Source organism: Heptranchias perlo, chromosome 13 (assembly GCF_035084215.1).
Source record: "Heptranchias perlo isolate sHepPer1 chromosome 13, sHepPer1.hap1, whole genome shotgun sequence".
Lineage (NCBI taxonomy): Eukaryota > Metazoa > Chordata > Chondrichthyes > Hexanchiformes > Hexanchidae > Heptranchias > Heptranchias perlo.
The window spans coordinates 20,755,670-20,781,062 of record NC_090337.1 but is presented as its reverse complement, the minus strand read 5'-3'; the positions used below and the strand labels follow the sequence as shown (position 1 = coordinate 20,781,062).

At 42.9% G+C, this 25,393-nt stretch overlaps 1 protein-coding gene across 1 annotated transcript in view; it reads left to right on the top strand.

Annotated features, from left to right (window-relative positions):
- The window catches only part of LOC137331757 (multiple epidermal growth factor-like domains protein 6), a 273,387-nt gene extending 249,260 nt beyond the window's left edge, over positions 1-24,127 (top strand). The window contains exons 29-38 of the mRNA XM_067995739.1: positions 9,742-9,870; positions 11,975-12,106; positions 13,506-13,634; positions 17,138-17,266; positions 19,577-19,705; positions 20,553-20,681; positions 21,279-21,407; positions 22,346-22,474; positions 23,316-23,444; positions 24,045-24,127. Coding sequence (XP_067851840.1) covers positions 9,742-9,870; positions 11,975-12,106; positions 13,506-13,634; positions 17,138-17,266; positions 19,577-19,705; positions 20,553-20,681; positions 21,279-21,407; positions 22,346-22,474; positions 23,316-23,444; positions 24,045-24,127 — 1,247 coding nt within the window. The remainder of the gene's footprint in view (positions 1-9,741; positions 9,871-11,974; positions 12,107-13,505; positions 13,635-17,137; positions 17,267-19,576; positions 19,706-20,552; positions 20,682-21,278; positions 21,408-22,345; positions 22,475-23,315; positions 23,445-24,044) is intronic.
- The last annotated feature ends 1,266 nt before the right edge of the window (positions 24,128-25,393 follow it).

Here is a 25,393-nt window from a genome sequence, read left to right as displayed (position 1 = left end):
TGATTTTTCCCTCTGGGATTACCGACAATGTCACCTCTAGAACTGTGTTACATGAAAACCGTACTCCCACTCCCACCGGTATACCCAAAGTCTTTCCTACACACGCTAACCCATCCTCTCCCATATAATACAAATTTAAATCCTCTCTTTTCCCTTTGTTGGTTCGGACTGTCTTATTCTGCAGAGCAAAGTTGTCCCTGGTCTCGGGATATCCCTCCGTCGCCGACACTGCTTCAGGCACGTTCATTCGTCGTGATGGCTCCGAGGCAGGTTCAACCACAGTTCTGATGATGATCAATCCGATAGCAACAAAATGGATTATCCCCTTCATTCTAGGCTGGACCTGTAATAAACAAGTGTAATTTCTGCTCTTATGTACAGTTTCTTTTAGGTACTATCATAAGTCCAGTCTCTCCATATACTGAGCCAGACCGTCCAAATCCTGTTCCCAATTTGTTTCAGATTCTAACCGTCCGTTTCTTCGAACCCACTTATTCCCCCTTTTTGTTTTATGTTCCTTTCGTTTTTTTTCCTGGATTCGCCTCTGCATGTGAACGGACAGTATCAAATTTGTGTTCAATCACCTCCTCTTGGACCTGCTTCTCTTTCTGGCCCCCGATTTCCCCAATCGGTGGCTGCCATTCCTGTCCACTTACAGCACCTCGTTTAGCTAGTTCATCAGCTTTCCTGTTCCCTTCAGGAGATAGTTTTGAATGAGCTTTCACTTTTGTGACCCCATATCCTTTCCCCTGTGCTTCTTCAAAGATGTACCGTAATAGCGGGGCTGACGGAAGGGGTCTTCCATCCGCTGAGACAAATCCCCTCGCTTCCCATAGGGGCAAATGTTCTGTGAGGCTATTACAGACATACATGCTCTCAGAATATATGACTGATCTGGGCGGAAAATATTCCGGGTGACCAACCACATATGCGACGGCTGCTAGTTCTGCTACCTGCGCACTCATAGTTTTAGGTAATTTCAGAGCCGCACTAAATCTTTCCTGTCCGTGGTCATCCTCCATGTATATCCCACAGCCAGTTCTCCTTTCCCCATCCTGTACTGATGAAGAGCCATCCACAAAAATTTTAAAATAGGGTTCTTCCTTTCCTGTTTCCTTTGTCTTTCTGCTTTCAATTGTAAACAATTTTACAACACCAAGTTATAGTCCAACAATTTTATTTGAAATTCACAAGCTTTCGGAGGCTTCCTCCTTCCTCAGGTGAATGTTGTGGAAATGAAATCCTCGAACCCTTCGCATTTATAAATCACAGAACAATACCTGGCGATTACAGATAGTCTTTCCAACTGCCCGTTGCCAAGGCAATCACAGTGTGCAGACAGAGAGGTGTTACCTAAAAGGCCACCGAATATACAAACCACCAAAAAAAAAAGAGAGGCAGAAACATAGAAAAGACAGCAAATGACCCGTTATATTAAAAACAGATAACATTTGTTCGTTGGTGGGGTTACGTGTAGCGTGACATGAACCCAAGATCCCGGTTGAGGCCGTCCTCATGGGTGCGGAACTTGGCTATCAATTTCTGCTCGACGATTTTGCGTTGTCGTGTGTCTCGAAGGCCGCCTTGCAGTATGCTTACCCGAAGGTCGGTGGCTGAATGTCCTTGACTGCTGAAGTGTTCCCCGACTGGGAGGGAACCCTCCTGTCTGGCGATTGTTGCGCGGTGTCCGTTCATCTGTTGTCGCAGCGTCTGCATGGTCTCGTCAATGTACCATGCTCTGGGGCATCCTTTCCTGCAACGTATGAGGTAGACAACGTTGGCCGAGTCACAGGAGAATGAACCATGCACCTGGTGGGTGGTGTCCTCTCGTGTGATGGTGGTATCTGTGTTGATGATCTGGCATGTCTTGCAGAAGTTACTGTGGCAGGGTTGTGTGGTGTCGTGGAGGCTGGGTAATTTGCTGCGAACGATGGTCTGTTTGAGGTTGGGTGGCTGTTTGAAGGCGAGTAGTGGAGGTGTGGGGATGGCCATAGTGAGGTGTTCGTCGTCATTGATGACATGTTGATGGCTGCGGAGAACATGGCGTAGTTTCTCCGCTCCGGGGAAGTACTGGACGATGAAGGGTACTCTGTTGGTTGCGTACCGTGTTTGTCTTCTGAGGAGGTCTATGCGATTTTTCGCTGTGGCCCGTCGGAACTGTCGATCAATGAGTCGAGCGTCATATCCCGTTCTTACTCGGGTGTCTTTCAGCGTCTGTAGGTGTCCGTCGCGTTCCTCCTCGTCTGAGCAGACCCTGTGTATTCGCAGGGCCTGTCCATAGGGGATGGCCTCTTTGACGTGGTTAGGGTGGAAGCTGGAAAAGTGGAGCATCGTGAGGTTGTCCGTGGGCTTGCGGTAGAGTGAGGTGCTGAGGTGCCCGTCTTTGATGGAGATTCGTTTGTCCAAGAAAGAAACTGATTCTGAGGAGTAGTCCATGGTGAGCTTGATGGTGGGATGGAACTTGTTGATGTTATCGTGTAGTCTCTTTAGTGATTCCTCGCCGTGGGTCCATAGAAAGAAAATGTCGTCGATGTATCTGGTGTATAGTGTTGGTTGGAGGTCCTGTGCAGTGAAGAAGTCATGCTCGAACTTGTGCATGAAAATGTTGGCGTATTGGGGTGCGAATTTGGTCCCCATGGCTGTTCCGTGTGTTTGGGTAAAGAACTGGTTATCGAAGGTGAAAACATTGTGATCCAGGATGAAGCGGATGAGTTGTAGGATGGCGTCTGGAGATTGGCTGTTGTTGGTGTTGAGTACTGAGGCTGTTGCAGCGATGCCGTCATCGTGGGGGATACTGGTGTATAGTGCCGAGACGTCCATCGTGGTGAGAAGTGTTCCTGGTTCAACTGGTCCGTCGGTACTGAGTTTTTGTAGAAAGTCTGTAGTGTCGCGTCCAGTTTTAATATAACGGGTCATTTGCTGTCTTTTCTATGTTTCTGCCTCTCTCGCTCTTTTTTTTGGTGGTTTGTATATTCGGTGGCCTTTTAGGTAACACCTCTCTGTCTGCACACTGTGATTGCCTTGGCAACGGGCAGTTGGAAAGACTATCGGTAATCACCAGGTGATTTATAAATGCGAAGGGTTCGAGGATTTCATTTCTACAACATTCACCTGAGGAAGGAGGATGCCTCCGAAAGCTTGTGCATTTCAAATAAAATTGTTGGACTATAACTTGGTGCTGTAAAATTGTTTACAATTGTCAACCCCAGTCCATCACCGGCATCTCCACATCATTTCTGCTTTCAGGCCCCGTCTTACCCCCTCCTTTTTGTTTTGATACAAATGGGCCCTTGGGGTCATTTGCTATCATCAATTGACACTCATGTTTTTCTCCCTGATAAACTAAGTTGTCTGCTAACATAGTAGTGGTTTTTACCCCCTTTACGGTTATATTTCTCCCTTGCAGCAACAATGTCCATCTAGCGATTCTATTTTGGCTAACTGAACCATCCTTAATCCTTCCATCTAACAGTAGCTGTACTGGGGTGTGTTCTGTTAATATTGTAAGTGGGTTTAGTCCCACTATATAGGTAAAATGCTGCACTGCCCAAAAGACAGCTAGCAAGTGTCTTTCGCATACCGTATACCCCTGCTCTATTGGTGAGAACATACGTGAGGCGTACGCTGCTGGTCGTAATTTCCCATGTGTCTCCTGTAACAGAACTGCCGAGAGGGTGGTGTCTGTGGTAGCCACCTCCAATGAAAACGGTTCCGTTGGATTTGGGGTTTTTAAAGCAGGCGCGGCAGCTAGTGCTTGCTTTAGATCAGTCATGGCCTGGCTGTGTTCTGTTTTCCACTCCCAGGCCACATTCTTTTTTAATAATTCCATCAGCGGGGCCGCCTTTGTGGCAAATCCATCAATATGGTCCCTGCAATATCCCACCAACCCCAAGAAGGACCGTAACCCTTTTACATCCCGCGGAACAGGGAGTCTGCCAACTGTCTCTACCCTTCGCTTGTCAATGTCCCTTTGTCCTGGCGTCAGAATCATTCCCAAGTAAGTAACTTTTTGTTTCATGATCTGCGCTTTTTTAGGGTTAATCTTTAATCCCAAGTCATGTAACAACTGCAGTAATTCACTTAGCAGTTGATAATGTTCCCTCTTGGTTCCAGTTTGTAGTAGTGAATCGTCTACATACTGCACTAGACATTCAGGCCTTGAGAATCCTTTTAACCCTTCCCTCAGCCGTTGGTGAAATATAGATGGGGAATTGTGAAACCCCTGCGGCAGGGCAGTCCATGTATATTGCTGTCCTTGGAAAGTAAATGCAAATTTATATTGACATTCTTTCTCCAGTGGAATAGACCAAAAACCGTTACTTATGTCCAAAACCGTAAACCACTGCGCATCCTCATTTTGTCGAACTACTGTCTCTGGGCTAGTTGCTACTGTAGGCGCTGTTAACGGGGTGACTTTATTTAATTCTCTGTAGTCTATCGTTAGTCACCAGCTACCGTCGGGTTTCCTCACTGGCCAAATAGGTGCGTTATTAGTAGAAGCTATTGGTCTTAATATCCCTTGCTGCAGCAGACTCTGTATCATCTTCTCTATCTCTTCTTCTGCTTGCTTTGGGAAACCATACTGCTTCTGTGGTTTGGGGTCTGGACCTTGTATACACACACTCCTGGTCATTTTCCCACAATCATGTTTATGTCGGGCAAAGACTATAGAGTTTTGTGCAATAATTTGTTGTACTTCACGATCGTTACTCATTTCTCCTGGTTCTATCCACATTTCCCCGATCATGCATATCCTATCCTGATATTCCCCCACCAGGACGAGTGTGTGATTTATACTGCCCATGCCCAAAGGCATTTGCCAAATCATACAATTAACGGGGTCGAAGCAGAATCCCGCTTTGGCCATATAGTCACTCCCTAATATATGTTCTTGTCCTCTGGGTAATTTAATAAGGACCACTGAATGCTCTATCACTATATCTCCCACACCGACTTCCAACGGTACACTCACATATCCCACTTGTGAATGCCCTGTGAATCCACTGAGAATAATTTCGTTTTGAATTTTCCAATCTATGTCATTGATCTGAGTGGTGTTAACGGTGGTTCGGGATCCCCCTGTGTCCCAAAGGAATGTAAGAGGGCGGCCTCCGACCCTACCATTCACTCGGGGTCTCCCCATGTCATCCAACCGCGCGTCACACACCCATAACGGAGAGGCCTGAGACCGTCATTGCAGTTCGGGGTACAACCCGGAACTGGGTGATATTTCTGTCGTATCACACTGAGGACTCGGTCTATTTGGCCCTTCCACGGATCGGCTCTGATTTCTTCCCCGACCTGCACTCTCTCGTCTCGGGTTCAGGCAGTCCCTTGCGAAGTGTCCCTCTTGGCCACAGTTATAGCATTTGGACACCTCGCCTTGAGTTCTCCCCGTTCCTGAGAAGTTTCCTCTTCCTCTGCCTCTACCTCTTCCCACTGTCTGATAAGCTGGAGGGGGTTCCCCCTGAGTAGGTCCCCTCCCTTCATTTCTCCAGGTTATCGCCTGATCTTTAACAGACATTGCTCTGTCCCCGGATGCCTTGGATCGTTTTGGTATTTCCCTTTCCCATACTCTAACCATCTTCCTAATTATCCAGGGTTCCGTATGTGTGTCATCAGCGGGGTCAAACTGATCTAGTGCCTTCCTCGACTCCTTAGTGCCATGCGACACTAGTGTTCTCAGCCATCGGTTCCTAACCTCCCGCTGTAAATTATCCCTATCTAAGTCTGTACCATAGACCCCCTGAAACACCGCCCAAATGCGGGCCGAAAATACAGTGGGGTGTTCACCTTTCCTTTGATAGCATTTCATCAGCGCCTCCACTGGATCCCCTCTGTTATCGCCCATGACAGATAATACCTGGTCCTTTAAGGCCTCATTTGTGCCTCTACCAAGTTTTTGTTCCTCCGGTAGGGCGGAGTGTATATGTGGGTGTAGGCACATTAGGATTAATTTTCTTTCCTCAGCATCGTCTAAACCGCTCTCTGTTGCCTGACCGCTAGGAACAACTCCCTAGGATCATCCCCAGGCGCACACGTTCCAATATCTTTCGCAATAACCCTCAGTTCCTGTACCCCAAGTGGGGTGGAATATGTCATATCCTGGCCATCTTCCCCCACCTGTGCTCTAGTAGTTACCAGGGGGGCCATTGGGGCAGGCGGTTCTTTCGGCTCTGGAGCATATGCTGGCGGTGGGTCCCCTAGTGGAGGTTCCCTATCACCACTGCTGTATCTATCTGCCTCGTCTGCTAAATCATCCCAATCTACATCCCCTAGACCACTTTCTTCACCTCTTCCGGGTGCAAAAGCACACAATATGCCCCTCTGTGCGGCTAGCTGATCTTGCAGCCTCCCTATCAGTTTCTGACACTTTGTGTGATCGCCAGTACTACTCCTCTTCTCCTAAGCTGCTCTGTGAATCACATTCATAGCAGTTTTTAAATCACTACATTGTTGTTTCCATCTCTTCACCTCCGCTTTAGCTGCTTGGGCTTCTCCCTCTCTCTTACTCTTTTCATTAGTCAATTTTTTGCACTGTAACTGATATTGGTTCATGTGCATCAAATCTGCACTTCTCTGTCCCTGTAGATCAGTTACCTTCTCACTAAGGCGGGCTATCTCCTCACGGAGTTTTTTATTCTCTACTTCTAATTCGTCTTGGATTTTCTGAGTCTCTTCTTTCTCTCTCCTAGCCTGCTGTCGGCAATTCTATCCATTCCTCAAGTAAACATCCGATCGCTACGGACTTCTGTATCTTTTTAAATTTCCTATCTGACATCTTTGTTTGCGTAATTTTCCAAAGGACCTCCCCAACAGGCGTTCCCTTGTCTCCAATGTGACCCGCATACACCCCGTATTGCGGCCACTTCCCTGTTACGTATTTTTGAAGGAGTCCCTTCCAATCAAAACAGTCCAAGTCCCCAGGGCTTGGTGATTTCCCTTTATTCGTCATCTTACGTTATTAACTATGAATTAACCCAAACTCCTGTTCTCTGTATACTTTGCCAAATTCGGTTCGCCTCGAGGCTCCCACTGACGCAACGGAGAGATTTATCCTCGAGCCCACCCAGGGACGCCAAAGATGTTGACCGGAAGTCACCAGTTAACGGTTTTGGCTTAGTACACAGAGGAAGAGTCAATTCTCTCTTAATTCTCAATTCGCTTTATTAACGTTATTAGATCATGTACATACCGCTTATATGTCTAGTTAGATATAGGCATGCAGTTTACAGCAGGTTATACAGTTTTATACTCAAACTAGGATTTAAACGCACACCCACTAGGTTTCCCTGACTAACACTCCCTGAGTATTAGGATTTAAACGCACACCCACTAGGTTTCTCTGACGAACACTCCCTGAGTGGTCACAGAATAGAAAGGATATAATATTACCCGGAAAGGAGAGATACTGCTGGCCAGGCAATTCTCTCTCTCACTCCCGACATCGTCTCTACGTCCCTGATGTAGGGTCCCTACTTCCACGATGGTCAGTCTCCGGAGTCTCCCTCACAAACAAACCGGGACCAAGCCAGCAATTCTTCAGTTTTATTCCCAAGTCTGTCTTTTCGAATGATGCTGTCTTCTCTGGTTGGCTCAAAGTTGCTGGAGTGATCGATGTCATCCCCTGATTGGCTCTGTTCCAAGGGCCTACGTAGCATCACCTCATACTCCTTTTCTAAATAAGGACTGGTGTCTCATCACAGTTCCTTTGTCCCTGTAAGAAGCGGAACGAATTCAAACCGGTTCTGGCCAGTTCAGACCAGTGACTGAACTCCAGGTCACCCCAGTTCAAAAGTCAGTATCTTTGTTAGCACTTCGAATTAAGCTCAGTAGTTTTCTGCAGCCCCTGGCCAACAATGAGCACTGGCATGGACCAGTTGGGCCAAATGGCCTATGTAATTCTATGTAAAACAAGAGAAGTTCATATAGGACACAGAGGGAGGGAAATGACTAAATGTTTCGTAATTTGGTGCGCAGAACATTATTGCATTTCTACCTGCTCTGTCTCTCCACCCCTCTGTGCTCTACCTTCTATTGAAGGTGGCCTTTTTTTACAAGGAGATAAAAATGCATCCAATAAGCAAATATGCTGTGCTGTGCCTTTTAGGCATACCTTTGTGCGTGTCTTGCTTGCTGAAAGTTTGGGAGAACTTGAGAACTATCTGAGTGCATTATAATTGTCAGCTGAATGTTTGAATAATTATAGTCTTCAACCTTTCTCAGCTGTATCATTCCAGCTTCTTTTTTTGATCGTTTTTGTGCGAGCTCTTATCCAAATTGATCACTTCGCTTTGTGTAATACGTATACCAACAAATGCAGGCAAACTCATTTAGATTGTCATCAGTGGCTATGTATGTAGCAGCGTCCATAACTAGCAGGCTGCATTTATTCATCCTCTTTGTCATTGCTCAGCTTTTACCCACTTCTTTCAAGTCTAACACTTTCTTCCAGCTCACCTTGCAGATTTCACTGTTATGTGACCCCCCACTATTGACCTCCTGTGTGGCCTTTGGGCATCAGTTGCTTATCCCTCCACTTCATAGAAAGCACTTTGTCATCACTTAAACCATCTACTGTGACCTGCAAATCTTGCTCTGTAAACCGTAGTATTAAAACCTCTGTGCTCTCCCTCCATTTATCATGAACATTGCACACTTCACAGCTGGAATGGCCCACAGCGCACTTTTAAGTGGCTGTTTAGCTGGTTGACCAGCGTTCTTGCATGCTCTTTCTGACTAGCCACTCACTTGAACACTCTTTTTATCGAAATGCTTTCGAGTTTCCAGAAAGCAGGTGGTAAATATGGAGCTCCTGAAAGTGGTCAGAAAATCGTGAGCAGCCTGTGCCTGAATTTGCAATCTCGTTCTTGGTGGGTGAGGCTCCCACCAGGTGCGTGAAGTCAGTGATTTCCAGATTTCTCTTTCTGTGGGTGTTAAAAAGGGGTTCATGGGGGTGGGGGTGGAGGGTGGGGAGAGGGGCTGGGGAACGTTAAGGTGCACAAATGTCAGCCGCAGTTTAACACCTGATTTATGTAGCGGGGCACTGGGTAGCCGTGATCTTAAAGGGAAAGTGTGAATTGGATGGTGACTGATTCTATGAATAACCACCATCATTATATTATCTTTGTACAAGTACCTGAACAGAAACCGCTTGAACCTCAGAAGAGGCAAAGCATTATCGTCTCTGTGCTTGACCAAAGCTCTTTAATATAAAAGTGTAGTTTTGGGGGCTGGGTGCTACAGCGGGTTATGGCACTTCTCTTTCACTTCTGAGACTTGGGTTCCAATCCATCCTAGACTGCTTGAAGGAAAAAAAATCCTCTGTCTGCACACTGTAAGGGGTCTGTCATGAAATGAGTTTGGACCATCTCAATCTATTTCTTAGTGGGCATAGGCCTACATTATGAAACTGGTACTAAACTGGCATTCTGCCACAGGTTGATTGGTATGGGAAATAGAAAAATCACACACTGATGCCATAGGGTAAGGGTATTCAAGTTACAGTCCTTGGGCCACATGCTGCCCCCAAGCCCTGGCAACCAGCCATCGAAGCCCAGGCAACTCTGTCTTATTTGCCTTCATGGATTATATTTTGCGAGTTAGTGCTCCTGGCTCAGAGGATCTCTGACCTCAATAAGCATAAAATTCAAAAAAAGTCATTAATGTATATATAAGAAAAATTCTGAGTCAATAAAGATATTTTGAACAGGGTCTGACATTGCTTTGTTTCTCTTGCAGCATGCTTGCCTGGTTACTATGGAGAGAACTGTGGCCAGAGCTGTGAGTGCCACCCTGGCATTGCCTGTAACCATATGACAGGGGAGTGTGGCTGTCCTGCCGGATTCACTGGCAATGGTTGTGAAGCAAGTAAGGAGACACTGAATCCAAAGAAGTCGAATGTTCCAGTTTTAACTATGGCGCATTTATTTGATGAATAAAGAAGGGGGTGACATGTCTGAGTTTTACAATAGCAAAAATGGCCGCTTCACCGTTTCCTGTCTCCTTCTAATAGTAATTATTTCCCTCAAGCATTAGGCAGTCGATGTTTTTGTGAATCATTGAGTTATGTGAGTGAGCAAATATATTTCTTCTCTTGCTCGGTTTCAGAATTAACTGTTGCGCTTTCAGGACATTAGAAAAGTGACTCTTACCCTTTTCCTATCTAAGGAAGAGCTGTTTGTTTGGCAGCAGGTGGTTCTTTGCAGGCAGGGAGGCTAAATCAGAGAACAATCCAGATTTAATGCTTTCTTCCCGAAAGCAGCCTATTATAAGACCTTAGGTAGATTACTGTGTGCAGTATTGGACTCCACACTATAGAAAGGATATTGAGGCTTTAGAGAGCGTACAATGCAGATTCACTAGGATGCCAAATAAAAGATGCTGGAAATCTGAAATAAAAACAAAAAATGCTGGAAACACTCAGCAGATCAGACAGCACCTATGGAGGGAGAAACAGGGTTAACATTTCAGGCTGATTGACATTAACTCTCTTTCTCTCTCCATAGATGCTGCCTGACCTGGGTGTTTCCAGCATTTTATGTTTTTATTTCACTAGGGTGCTACCTCCTGGTATAAGGAAATACAAATACAAAGAATTAAAAGATTGGGTCTTTTTTCATTAGAACAATAAGATTAAGGGGCGATATGATAGATGTGTTTAAAATTAAAGGATGAGACAGGGTAGATGGAAGGAGGCTGTTTCCAGTAGTTGAAGGGTCAAGAATGAGGGCCAGAGATACAATGTAAGAGATTAAGAACAGAGATCAGACACTTTCTTTACACAGAGTTTTGTGGCTGAGGGATTCACTTCCCAGCTTAGTGGTCGAGGCAGAAACTATACCATCATTCAAGATTAGATTGGATAGGTGGATGAAGGAAAAGGAGTTGAAGGGATATGGGAACAGGGTGGGTAAATGTGAACTACTCGAACTATTTGCTGACAAGGAGGGTAAATGCCAACATGGACTGGTTGGAGTGAATGGCCTGTTTCAGTGTTGTAACTTCTGTGTATTTCTATGTATTATAGCCAATTATCGTGCAAAACCACCAAAAGCCTTTGATCAGGTAAACTTTCTGCCTCTGCCAGACTGAGGGATGGTTTGTGTGGTAGGGCTAGTACCTAAAAGGGGTGGGGAAAATAGTAAAATGAGGGTGAAAAAGAAATGAAAACTAGCCTTTCTCAAGGGAAGGATTGGCCTCAGGACTGTGAGATACATTGAGATTTGGTACAACTTTGTGCAAGTAATATTTCCCACATCATAGAAGCTCTATTGTGCTAATTTCTCTGGACTACTGTGGTAAACCTTAAATGTGATACCAAACTTTCAATGGCTCTATGAGTATAAAGACGGTCAAAATGAATGTTTACTGCTCTTGTCACGTCTATTCAGTTGTCACCATGTAAAGCTCTATAACTGAATTTTAAAGCTTTTCTAATTCAATGTGAGTCAGAGTGCAGGTAGTGTCTTTGGATTCATATTAAGTAGTCTTATATATTGTCTGAAGTATTAATAATCCACAACAGATGTTCCTTTATTAAGTTCACCTCTGCCCAGGTTGTGGTTGCTTGTGGATAGAGAGCATTTGCCACCTCACATCCTTGGGCTATATCTTTTATGGAGTTTGGGATCCCAGCCTTGTATCTTCCTACACACTGAAAAGATGGTGGAATGTTTGTGTACATTTTAAGATTCTTGTCACCATAGTCATGGTATAATCCTCTGCTATATAAAGAATCCTTGACTCACCCCCACCTCTGGCTACAGTCTAATGGATTTGATGATTAGTACTGACGATGTGTGAACTCTTCTCTTTCACCCAATATGTACTCAACCTTTACAGGATGATGACACTGAATCAGTATCAGGCAGGACTGAATTGTTCCCTTTAGTCACAGTACTACTGCGGGAGTCCTCCAGGAGTTAAAACAGTCGGCTACATTTGCATTTTTGACTTTTCTTCTCCCTTCCAGATTGTCCCCCAGGTACCTACGGACAGAACTGCAATCAGGTGTGCCAGTGCTCAGGAGTGAATGAGGAGTGCCATCCTGTCAATGGGGACTGCACTTGTCTACCTGGCTACCATGGTACCCGCTGTGACCTCCGTATGTAATCATTGATTTTACAAAATGTACCTCCTGTTTGCAATTATCTGTCAGTTTCTTTATCATGTCTTTCAAACAGATTGTGTTCTTTCTATAGTTTATAAAAATCAGGTTGCAAAATCACCAGAAGTGAAAGTGTGGAGCATTCCATTTTATAATAATCCACCCAAATGGTGTTTTAATTATTTATAGCTCTAATACTTTACAGTTAATTTTTTTCAAAGAGTGGACTGAGGGGTGACCAGATAGAGGTCTTTATGATTATGAAAGGATTTGATAAAGTAGGTGTAGAGAAAATGTTTCCACTTGCAGGGGAGACCAGAGCTAAGGGCCATAAATATAAGATAGTCACTAATAAATCCAATAGGGAATTCAGGAGGAACTTCTTTACCCAGAGAGTGATTAGAATGTGGAACTCGCTACCACAGGGAGTAGTTGAGGCGAATAGCATGGATGCATTTAAGGGGAAGCTAGATAAACACGTGAGGGAGAAGGGAATAGAAGGATATATCGATGGGGTTAGATGAAGAAGGGTGGAGCATAAACACTGGCATGGACCTTTTGGGCCAAATGGCCTGTTTCTGTGCTGAACATTCTATGTAATTACTAACTTGAAATAAAATGATCTTTCAATGACTGAGATTCATATAAAGTTTGTTGGATCCCACCCTCATCATAAAGTTTGCAATTAGAACACTCTTTTGTACACCTAAGATCAGTATGATGTTCTCGGCTACAATAGTCTGTCTGTCCTACATCAATCCTCAATATAAACTGCACAATTATACCATTCTGTTGTACACTCATCATCAGTATAAGGCTCTCCTTTATAATAATCTCTGTAAAATATCCATTGTCAGCATAAGGCTCTCAGTTCTAATTTTTAATGTGCACAATATAGCCTCTTAACGAGACATTTCTGATTCTCACTGTCTTAACAAGTATTATATTTATTGTGATCCTAAAGAGAAAGACAAAATATATATTAATAACATTGCATTCATTGATTTTACAAAAAGATTTGCTAAAAAAAAGTTCATTTTACAGTGTGTTTAGCAGGCTATTGTGGACAAATTAACCTACTATTTTAGTGTGGGCAACAAATTATGTGAAACTGTATTGTGTATGTGATTGAGAGGGCTATAATCTCCTGTTTAACCTCAGACACTAGAGGTATCACTAATGAAGTTGCAAGTTAATTGCTAATAAAATGGCCACTTCCAGCAGGGTTGATTGATTTTGTGATTGATTGATTGATTTTTAAAACAGTGGTGGACTTTCAATTTACACTCGGGGTGGCATAGGGCTATGCAGAAATGTTAGTAATCTGTGTATTGGGTGTCTCCCAGTAAAATGACATGAAAGCTCTTGAGTAAGAATGAATGGATTTGTCTTTCAGAATGTCTAGAGGGGACCTATGGACCCTACTGCCGAGAGAGCTGCAAGTGTCAGAACAAGGGTCAATGTGACACTGTGACTGGAACCTGCAGCTGTCCTCCTGGATTTATTGGAGCTGACTGCACAATCGGTAAGTTACACTAGTCCCAACCACCCAATAGGAATCACCAGCAAGAATAGAATGTGGGAGAAATTAAACAAGAAAGTTATTTTTGTAAATTATCATGCTGCGATGGAAACATATGTATATTTGAGTGAAATTATTACTTATCGGGATGATGACTATGTAAAGATATGCATTTCTTTTACTTAGGATATTCATTGTCAGCATCAAAGTATAGCACAGATTGCATACTGGATAAAGCTTCCTTTATGCTGATCCCATCAGGCAGTTCTGGGTCAGTCACAATACAGGCTAGATACTTTATATTGTCGCAACAATGTGCCTTAACCCTTGACTTCAAAAGAATAACCCTGAATGCACCAATGCAACATAATTGGAGTGTAAAAGATATAGTGATGTTCTTGCTTCATTTGTATGGTCATTATCACTTCAGTTCTGAGACCATGAGATTGGTATATGAGATAGGAGAGAGAATGAAATATCAAGAATATTTTCACCAAGGATTGACCTGGTATCACAAAAGTGATGGTGTCACTGGTGCATTTAGATTTTATCCCTTTCCACCCCTCGTACAGTAGACTGTTGATCACATTAATAAGTACTGTAAAAAGTAGGGTAGAAGTTTTCTATTTTATAGTTACCGTTTCAGTAATATCTGGTGTATGTATAATGTATAAAATATATTGTCAGATAGAATATTCAGAGTCTGATAAAAGAAAGGTGTTTTGCCAAGATAATCACCAAGCTCAGTTGAGCCTGCCCAGACTCATTTTACATAAGACTCTTACAGTCGTCAGAGAGAGGCGACTTTCATTCCAGCAGTATGAGCTGGATTCAACCCAGGCTCCAAAGTTGAAATGACAATGTGTTACGCATACTGTCATCCTGCACATCAGTTATTTTGAGTACCATTTCTCGCACATCATGGAAACATAGAAACATAGAAAATAGGAGCAAGAGTAGGCCATTCGGCCCTTTGGGCCTGCTCCGCCATTCAAAATGATCATGGCTGATCATCTAACTCAGTACCCTGTTCCCGCATTTTCCCTATATCCCTTGATCCCTTTAGCATTAAGAAATATGTCTATATCCTTGAATACATCTAATGACTTGGCCTCCACTGCCTTCTGTGGTAGAGAATTCCACAGGTTCACCACCTTCTGAATGAAGAAATTTCTCCTCATCTTGGTTCTAAATGGCATACCCCATATCCTGAGACTGTGACCCCTGGTTCTGGACTCGGCAGCCATCGGGAACATTCTCCCTGCATCTAGTCTGTCTAGTCCTGTTGAATTTTATGTTTTGATGAGATCACCTCTCATTCTTCTAAACTCCAGTGAATATAGGCCTAGTCGACCCAATCTCTCCTCATACGTCAGTCCTGCCATCCCAGGAATCAGTCTGGTAAACCTTCATTGCACTCCCTCCTTGGCAAGGACATCCTTCCTCAGATAAGGAGACCAAAACTGCACACAATACTCCAGATGTGGTCTCACCAAGGCCCTGTATAACTGCAGTAAGACATCCCTGCTCCTGTACTCCAATCCTCTTGCAATGAGGGCCAATATACCATTCGCCTGCCTAACTGCTTGCTGCACCTGAATGCTCGCTTTCAGCGACTGGTGTACAAGGACACCCAGGCCTCGTTGCACCTCCCCTTTTCCCAATCTATCACTATTCAGATAATAATCTGCCTTTCTGTTTTTACAACCAAAGTGGATAACCTCACATTTATCCACGTTATACTGCATCTGCCATGTTCTTGCCCACTCACCCAACTTGTCTAAATCACATTGGAGCCTCTTTGCATCCTCCTCACAGCTCACATTCCACCCCAGCTTTGTGTTGTCTGCAAACTTGGAAATGTTACATTCAGTTCCCTCATCCAAATCATTGATATATATTGTGAATAGCTGGGGCCCAAGCACTGATCCCTGCGCTACCCCACTAGTCACTGCCTGCCACCCGGAAAAAGACCCGTTTATTCCTACTCTTTGTTTCCTGTCTGTCAACCAATTCTCAATCCCTGCCAGTATATTACCCCCAATCCCATGTGCTTTAATTTTGCACATTAACCTCTTGTGCGGGACCTTATCAAAAGCCTTCTGAAAATCCAAATACACCACATCCACTGGTTCTCCCCCATCTATTCTACTAGTTACATCCTCAAAAAACTCCAGTAGATTTGTTAAGCATGATTTCCCTTTCATAAACCCATGCTGACTTTGTCCAATCCCGTTAACAAAATCCCGAGAAATTGTAAATTAAAATTATTGAAATATTGCTTCATCAAAGTACTCAGAAAATCTCGCAGAAATTTCCCTGGAAATATCTGTGCTTAGTTTCTGATTCATTGTAGCCAGCAGTGAAATACTTTTCAAAGTACTGTCTATCCTAAAAGTGTTGTGTATCCAAGGATCAGCTTAGAAGAAAGCTGGCCTTTGATATAATAGTCGTAAGCACAATGGGCAGCATCTTTCACGCAACTCCTCATTCTCAGATCAAGATCTATCCCAATGTTTTATTTTAGATTAATTGCGCTCGCCCCTTCCTCCCTGTCCACCCATCAGTACTTGTTCTTCAGACATCTCGTCCCCACACTCTAGAATTCTCTTCCTAAGCCCTTCCCCCTTACTACATCTCTCCTGCCCCTTCAAAAAGCTCCTCAAAACCTACTTCTGACAGCACCCCCTATCATCTCACCTGTCTGTTCTCCTAGCTTCTGTGTCAGTTTTGGCTCAGTGGTAGCATTCTTACCTCTGAATCAGAAGGTCATGGGTTCAAGCCCCACTCCAGACACTTGAGCACATGATCTGGCCTGACACTTCAGTGCAGTATTGAGGGAGTGCTGCACTGTCAGAAGTGCTGTCTTTTGGCTGAGACATTAACCTGCCTTCTCAGGTGGACATTAAAGATTACATGGCACTATTCGAAGTGGAGCAGGGGAGTACTCCCGGTGTCCTAACCAATATTTATCCCTCAATCAACATCATTAAAACAGATTTTCTGGTCATTTATCTGATTGCTGTTTGTGAAACCTTGCTGTGCACAAACTGGCTGCTGCATTTGCCCACGTTACAACAGTGACTATAGTTTTGAAAATACTTCATTAGCTGTGAAGCACTTTGGAATGTCGTGAAAGGTGCTACAAGTTCTATCTTTCTTTAACAAAGAGGACGACAAAATCCCAAATTATTGTACAGATTTGATTAAATATTGTGAGGCTTTGCTCCTAGTGAGGGGCCTTACTGGATAGCGTTGCATGCCACAGACTTGTCCCTACAATGGTAAGTGACCTATCTGTGACCCATCCAACCAGCCTCTGGTCTGGGAGCAGAGCCTTACAAAATGTACCCTATTATCTCCAGCATTGGTTCAATCAAAGTTACAACACTGCTCACTCTCTCTGTTCTGATATATGTGGGTGAACATGTTTAGTTTATATTGATGTATTGACTTCCAAACTTCACAACATGGCACTTTCATCAACAAATATTTCTCCCATCCAGCTTGTCCAGAAGGTTATTATGGGAAAGACTGTATGATACTGTGTCCCTGTGGTAAAGGAGACCGATGCGACCCTGAGACAGGAAAATGCCAGTGTCGGTCTGGTACAATGGGTTCCACCTGCCAGAAAGGTACTGCCAAGTGATTTATTCTAAGAACAGTCAGGAGGAGTCATTATATTCAAATGATGATTTTTTTTTTAATGAAAATAATTCTAAGCATTAACATACAATGATTAATTTTATTTTCCCTGCACAGTGCAAGCTCTTTATAACTGACTCATTTATATATTGGTAGTTTGATCATTATAAGCAGTGACCTGATATATACTTCAGAGGTCAACAGGTCGAAAACTGGAAGCAGGATTTCTGCTTATCACACAAGGATCATATTAACGCTGTACAAGGAACTACCTTAATACTGTAATTGCTTTTAAAATAATTACAGAGCCTTCTGATTTATTAGGGCTTGCCTTATTTAACACACTTCTATATTGGTAAATAGAGTGTGTGCTTGAATGTAACACCTAAATTTACTGTACCAGCCAGTGTTACATTAAAGGGGCATTAAATTGGGCCGTGTAGCCGCCCGTTGTTTCGGCACTACATGGCCTCTCCGACATCCAAGGTGGCGTCTTGGATGTGCATGCATGTTTTCCAGCGTGACGTGCGCCGGGTGTCATCTTGGTATAGGAGTTAACGCAGGCACAGATAACGAACGCTGGAATCATGTAAAGTAGGGAGAAAATGGCTTCAATCAGTGTGCAACGCTGATTTAAAGTGATCGATACCATTTTAGGACTTAACGCTCAACTCAACACATGTCTTAGAATGCCTGGAGGACACCCCACCAGTGCTATTTAAAGGGACCATGCAGGATTTGCAGGTTAGTGGCTGGATTATTGCTTCTGGCTGCCGAGACATTTGTAACTGTTTTTGGAGGTCTCCTAGACTTGAATACTAGGACGCGGGGACATAGCCTAACATTTAGAGCCAGGACGTGCAGGAGTGAAGTTAGGAAATCCTTCTACACGCAAAGGGTGGGAGATGTTTGGAACGCTCTTCTGCAGATGGCAGTTGATGCTAGCACAATTGTGAATGTTAAATCTGAGATTGATAGATTTCTGTGAACCAAGGGTATTAAGAGATATGGGGTTAAGGCAGATATATGGAGTTAGGTCACAGGTCCACCATGATCTCATTGAATGGTGGAACAGGCTCAAAGGGCTAAATGCCACTGCCACTTTCTGCCTCCTGATATGCGCCACCTTCTCCTGCAAGTAAGCGGGACGTGTGTCTGGGTGACATGCCTGTCATGGTTGAATAGCTGCCAGTGTGTGCAGCCTGTGAATTGTGGGTGGGCAGCATGCAACAGTTGTAATGTGTAAGGATGACAGGAAGCATCTGGTTGGAAGAGTTGAGTACCGATGAAAAGAGTTTTTTGGTATGTGGGTGATGGGGGGGTGTAGTGCGTGGAGCAGTTGGTAGGAGACGCCACATGACAGTTGACCTCACTCACCTTGACCACTCATGTCAAAGCATTGAACTTCTTCCTGCACTGCATCCATGTTCATGATGCTGTGTGCCTGGCGTTGACTTCATCCCCCGTTGCCTCCCACTGACTTTTGGATATATGTCTGGGTGGCCTCTTGTGCCCCCCCCCCCCCTGCAGATATAGGATGTTCTTCCTTCTGTCCACCTCTTGCTCCAAGGTCTCTAGTGCATCAGCAGAGAACCTTGGTGCACGCTCTCTCGCAGGCCTGGTACCAACTCAGATCGGCAGATTGGTGAGGTCTGGCGTGCAGATTGGAGGATGTGAAATTTATTCAATGTTTTAACATAACTCATCAGTGTGTAAACATAGGGATGGGACCTGCATCTGTGTTTTACGTGTGCAATGTCTGATCTCTGTTCAGACTCCATGCAGACAGTAGACTGTTATTTTCAGCAAATAACAGGTACCAGCTACCTTTAAGAGATTTCTGAGAAACATCCTTCCTTTAAGAAATTGAGCTCCCCCCTGGTGGTGGAAAGTACAAATTGCATTAATTCCACGTGCAAAGCCCGGAATGGAATGCTGTTTGCAGGTGAGTCCTCAGGCAGGCCAAAACTTGCGTCCTGCCTGCGCTGGGGTCATTGTGCGCAGGGTAATGGCACATCACGCTACCTGTGCCTAAAAACGGCCCTTATCCAATTTTTTCCCCCCCAAGATGTTTTCCGCTCACCAGTATAGGAGGTCATTTAAACAGTGAGGTTCTGACTGCATCAGGAACTCAAACGATATTAAAATCTAGCTAGACGTGAGGCACACTCTATATTGATGCTATAAGGCAGGTTGTGCATTGGATATGAAACATGACATTCAGGTGGATTCTAAATTTAGATAGCTTAAGAGTAACTGTTTCAGATTGACTTGTTTAAAGTGCTGTTGCTTTGCTGCAGTGTGTCCAAAGGGAAGATTCGGACAAAGCTGTCAGGAGGTCTGTGCCTGTCAGAATAGTGGTATCTGTAACCCAGAAGATGGGATGTGTTTCTGTGGGCTTGGATGGACTGGCACCCATTGTGAAAAAGGTACGTTCACTGGTTAAAGATGCGCTTCTTGTTCACAAGTTTCAGGATTCCAAAATACTTATTAATTAGGGCACTGAAAAAAAAAGTCAATAGATTATAACTATAACTAATTACAGCTACTTCAAAGAGAGTTGAACCAATCAATATTAGGCTCTTTTTGGAAGAAATGCATGGAGAATGTTTCTATATGCTTCTGTAATACAGGAGTCCTCAACAATGTGTTATAATGCAGGTTATGGTAAATTTGGAGTGTTATAATAAAGGGTCGTGAGATATATTGCTGTGTGTTATAGCGGGAGATAGGGAATATATCACAGAGCATTAAGATGAGGGTGTGCTGGAGGTATATTGTAACGTATATAGAGAAGGACTATGATGTAAATCAGAGTGTTATATTGAGGGGAGTGGTGTATACAAGAGAGTATAATAATGAGGAGTATGGTTTATTTCAGAGAATGTTACAATGGGGAGGGAGGAATGATATATCTGAGTTACAGTGAGGGCTTGGCGTGTCTATACTGAAATATGAAAAGAATGATAATGGTATTAACCATGGGCTCTGTATCAGGTGAGGTGTGGAACTGAGGTGAAGGCATTTCCTCCTGATACCTCACTTCATTCCACTTTGTCATCAGTTACAGAGTGACATCGCTAGAGATATGGCAGCACTGCTGGCCCAGCTCTCAGCCAAGAGGCGGCGCTGGGCACGGTGGGCGGCGCTGGGCACGGTGGGCGGCGCTGGGCACGGTGGGCGGCGCTGGTGAGAAGTAAAAACTTTTTTGTGGAGAGGGAAGTAAATAAAGATATTGCAAGACTGTTTTGTGAAGGATTTTTTTTTGTAATACAGAGTGTCCTTCTGGGAAATATGGAGCCAACTGCCAGCTGGACTGTTTGTGTTGGAATAATGGAACCTGTGAAAGGTTTACAGGCAGTTGTCAGTGTTTGGCGGGTTTCTACGGCCCTTTGTGTGAACACGGTTAGTAGATTAATTTTTTGCACAGTCTTCACAAACAGTCAAACAATGTGCATTGAGTATGACGACATGTGAAACCTGGCGATGCGCCTTAGAAATGGCTTGTTTGTAACTTGGTACCACTTTGGTGAGGTGAGGGCTGCCCCAAGTCTGTATGTTGATGTGGAGATGATCAACCACTATTTTATTCCATAACAATTTTTATTTTTTAAAAAGATGTTTTAAGTTTCACATCACTTTCATAACATGAACAGAAATTAGCAGTTAGTCACCTTGTTAATAATTTTGGGGATTACAGTGAACCATTGGTTCACAGTTTAAACTCCCCTTCACTTTTGTCACATTGGCCGCCAAAATAAATTTGTTTCACCCAACCAGCTTGATGTAATGCAGACTTCAGTCCAATTGGAATAAATTATGTGAAAAGTCTTCGCATAGAGCAAAATGACTCCGAAACAGAGCTGCCAGTATATAAATGTTGAGTTTATTAAATCAGACAAATGTAGTATTCCTTCTAACATGGTAGAATCAGGACTGAAAAGTGTTTAATGTTAGTTGAGAGTAATTTTGACCACTTTATTTCACTGGCTTCTTTCCTAGCTTGCCCTCTGGGGTTTTACGGCTTAAACTGTGCTCACTCCTGTGACTGTAAGCACGGTGCTGCTTGTGGACCTATCACGGGACAGTGCATCTGTCCATCTGGTTACCATGGCGATCACTGTGAAAAAGGTAATGACACTAGTCACTTTTTTGTCAAATGACTTTTGACATACCACTACCGATCAGGTATGAAATAGAGATTAGTGAATAGCAATGTGTAATACACAGGCTGTAATGTAATGGAGGCGTTTAAGACAGTTAATCAAGAATAATACTTGGGAAAGAGTTACAGTCTGTAATTTAACTGAGAGATTTGGTTTATTTTTTATACAGACGAGTGGATACCTGGGGAGTGAGATACAGGTTGGAATCTAATTAAAGATTTCCGACAGCTGGCACATAGGGGTAGATTTTCAACTGGGCAGTAATCTGGTGGGGCAGATCGAATGCCCTAGACCCTGCCTGATTTTTATTCCTTTGAGTTCTGTTAAGGCTGTGTGATCTGCCCCTCAAGATTACCACTCAGGCCATGAAGTCAAAAATCTTCCCCACAGAATAATAAATATTTGGGAGTGAGTTATTGGCTTGAATCTAATCAAGGAATTTAGATGAATATTAAACAGAATAAACTAGCCCTATTGGTCTGCAGTATCTTTTACCTATTTATCATTCGCTGACTTGCTTCCTAGTTTCTTTTGTTTTATCTCCCCCACACGTGATTGTACATGCACTCAACCTTGCCTGCTCTCTCTCTCTCCCTCTCTCTCACATTTGCACACATGCACACGCACACAGAGCAAGCACACAAAACACAGGAGGCTTGTGACAAGATTACAGATATTAACTAACCTTTATCATAGTATTTTATTATGTATAAGTGTGATTTTATTTTTAATTTTGAAGGAGAGATATTTCTCAATGCTCCCAACCCCTCCCTCCATTGCTTAATCTCTCTTTAAAAGACACTACATAATAGCTTGCAACCTGTAAGAATTATTGAGAAGCAGGGTGAGTTTTTATGCATTTTCCATGCGCTAATGTGTAAATCCTGCTTTGTTATATGCTAGCTTGTGAAGTTGGACGCTTTGGGGAGAGATGCCAGCAGATGTGTGACTGTGAAGGTGTCACATCATGCCACCCTGTAACAGGAAAGTGCCTTTGCCCACCAGGTAGAACTGGAGACCGGTGTGACAGTGGTAATAATTCTTTCTGCATACTCAATTTTTTTTGTATTTTTTTCTAATGATAGATTACCTGATAGCATTCATTGACTATTTAATTGTTCTGTATATCACACATTTGTGTGGTCTGGGAATTCTAGCAGTAGAACATTTGGGAGTAGAGCAGTGAACTCTTGGAAGGACTTGGCAGACTTTAGGGTATAATTGGAATCATTTTCAAAGGACTCATTAGTTCCCATGGTAGATCATTGACTGTCATTCAGTGGGCTTAATCGGCCAAGTGGTAGAGTGTAGCAACTTTCATTTAGGAAGTAACAGCAGAAAACTGAATCCCCATTCCAGATTTTAGGAGTTTGAATCTTGACCAAGAAATTCCAGCATTGCTTACCATTCGAAGGGCTATAATTCAAATCCCAATTGTAGCTATCGTAACTCAATAGTACCAGCAATAATCTACTGGGTTGACATTCAGAAGGATCATAATTGAATCTCAGGCTCAACTGATTGGTGGTGTGACAAATACAAAATTGGTTTCCATTCAGTGCTTTGGTTTCAATCCCACTGCTGCTTGACTTGCTTCTCACTTGTTCTCGGCCTGGCTGCTAGACTGAGCACTAAATGGCAGTGGAGAGGTCCATCTCATAAGAAGAGGGCCAGCATTTTTCTGCAGAGGTATTTCTGTTATCTGATAACAGAGCACAGATAAGTCGACAACCCCCTGAACAGTCTAACCTTCCCTTCTGAAAAAAGGCAGGATTCTAGTTGCTAAAATGTAGAAGAATAAAAGGGACTTTTCGAATAAATGTAGCTTTATTTGTATATTCTCAAAATACTTCTTCATTTTGTTGTCTTACAGAATGTAGAACAAACCAATATGGACCTAACTGCACCTTGACGTGCCAGTGTGCTAACAAAGCACACTGTAACACTCGTAATGGAAACTGTGTGTGTTCCTTCCAGTGGATGGGGCCTACTTGTGAAGAAGGTACAGTTGCAACCTGATTTAATGTGACAATAACTCAACCAACACCACCAAAAACAGATTAGAGTCTTCTTATTTGCGTTTATGGGATCTTGCTGTACACAAATTAACTGACGACACAACAACCGTGACTGTGCTTCAAAAATAATTCATTGATTGTGAATTGCTTTGGGACATCCTGGGGACGTGATAGGGCACTTCATAAGTGCAAGTCCTTTTCCTCCTTTTTAACAGCTGCCCTTCCTGCATTAGAGAAAAAAAACAATAATTTATTCAATAGAATAGTTTAATATTATGGTGAATTAACAATGAGGATGCTTGCCTTATTACCAGGCATATATTAGAAATCCCATAGTTAAAAAAACTGAATTTAGCAAGATTCTATTTTTCTATACATTATTTTAATTATATCTAATAATCAGTTGTTAGAAAACCATGGTTTAAGATGAGCTTTGCAAGAAAAAATGTTCATTCTTTGAAGTAGAAAAGGTTTTTCAATACATGAAGGGTTATCTGCTTTAGAAATTGTATGTTTGTCATTTTGAAGTTACCAGGTAGGATCTGGAACGTAAATAACAAAAAACTTTTCCTGCTTCTTTCTAGGTGGTCCTTCTCAGCCTCTGATTCCCCATGGGCGTGCTCAGTCACAAGGACCTCATCTGCAGAGAGCTTTCCATCATTCATAGTTTAGTCCAGGATTTTGCCTTTCTAAGAAGAGATTGGATTTGTTTACAGCTGAAGAGTCACTCAACGAATCAGGAAACGTTATGAACTATGGAGTAACAAACCTGAATTTATCTGCACATCTGTATAAGTGACCCAGAAGGATATCCCAAGGGTCCATACTTTATTTCACTAATTGTGTGACATCCCATGGTCATTTCAACATTCTGATTATAATCTTGAGCAACTTAAGTTCCTTGCAAAGAATGTTGCAGACAGGTACATGTTGAGAACTGATCAGCTCTTGGTGCTTTAAAATATTTCCAATAATGGGAAGATTAAAAATCTCATACAAGGGGAAAAAGAGATAGTAATTAATCATGAGGAGCTCTGGAAATTTAATACTGTTGCAACAAAGGGCTCGAAAATATGGTTAAAGTATGTTAGGTTATCTAGATGGTTGGATGAAACAAATTTAAATTGAGACACAGACACTAGCCAATCATTCATCGTTTTGAAATGATATTGCTGCCAATCCCATTTACATCTGTTGGTTTATTCTTCACCCCACTTGTAATCATGGTTTTATTATCGTAATGTATTGACTAATCCTGATCTGTTGGATAATTTTCAAATGTTTTGAGAGTATCACCAAGAATCATTTTGTCCGATCTACTTTGAAGCTGGATGTCATGTACAAGTGCACCCAAGCCTGTTAATGTCAACAGATGGACAGAAACCATCAACAAGCCCTGGGGTTATCTGATCTTGTTGCAATTGTGGGGAGTTGCTCCATCTCAAGGGATGAAAAATATATTCACTAAGAAGAATACATTTAAAATAATACACCAGGAGCTCTGTAACATGTTTGTGACCCTAAGCAGCCACCATCGGTACACATTTCTTTTTTAAAAAAAAGTTTCTACTTGTCTGTTACATACAGTGATCTTTTATTATTTTTCCATTAGCTGTCCCCCATAACCTAGTCTGTATTGCAATCATCTCGTCTCTGCTTATCTGGAGCACTCTGGTAGTTCAATATGATGCAGGTTGATATTGGTGTTTAAGCATTGAGTCTCCATTCCTGGTCCTTTTAATGAATGGTTTCACTTTGCAGCAAGTTCTATGTTCAATGACAGATAGAGACAACTGTCATACAGAAAGATTAATGTCTATACTTATGGGATTTTGGTAATTACTTTAGTTTTGCTGACTGGAGCTTTGGATTCTCTAGGTTCAGAGAGATTCCACATTCTTTAGTGCGGCTGGAAATACCATAGGAGGTCAGT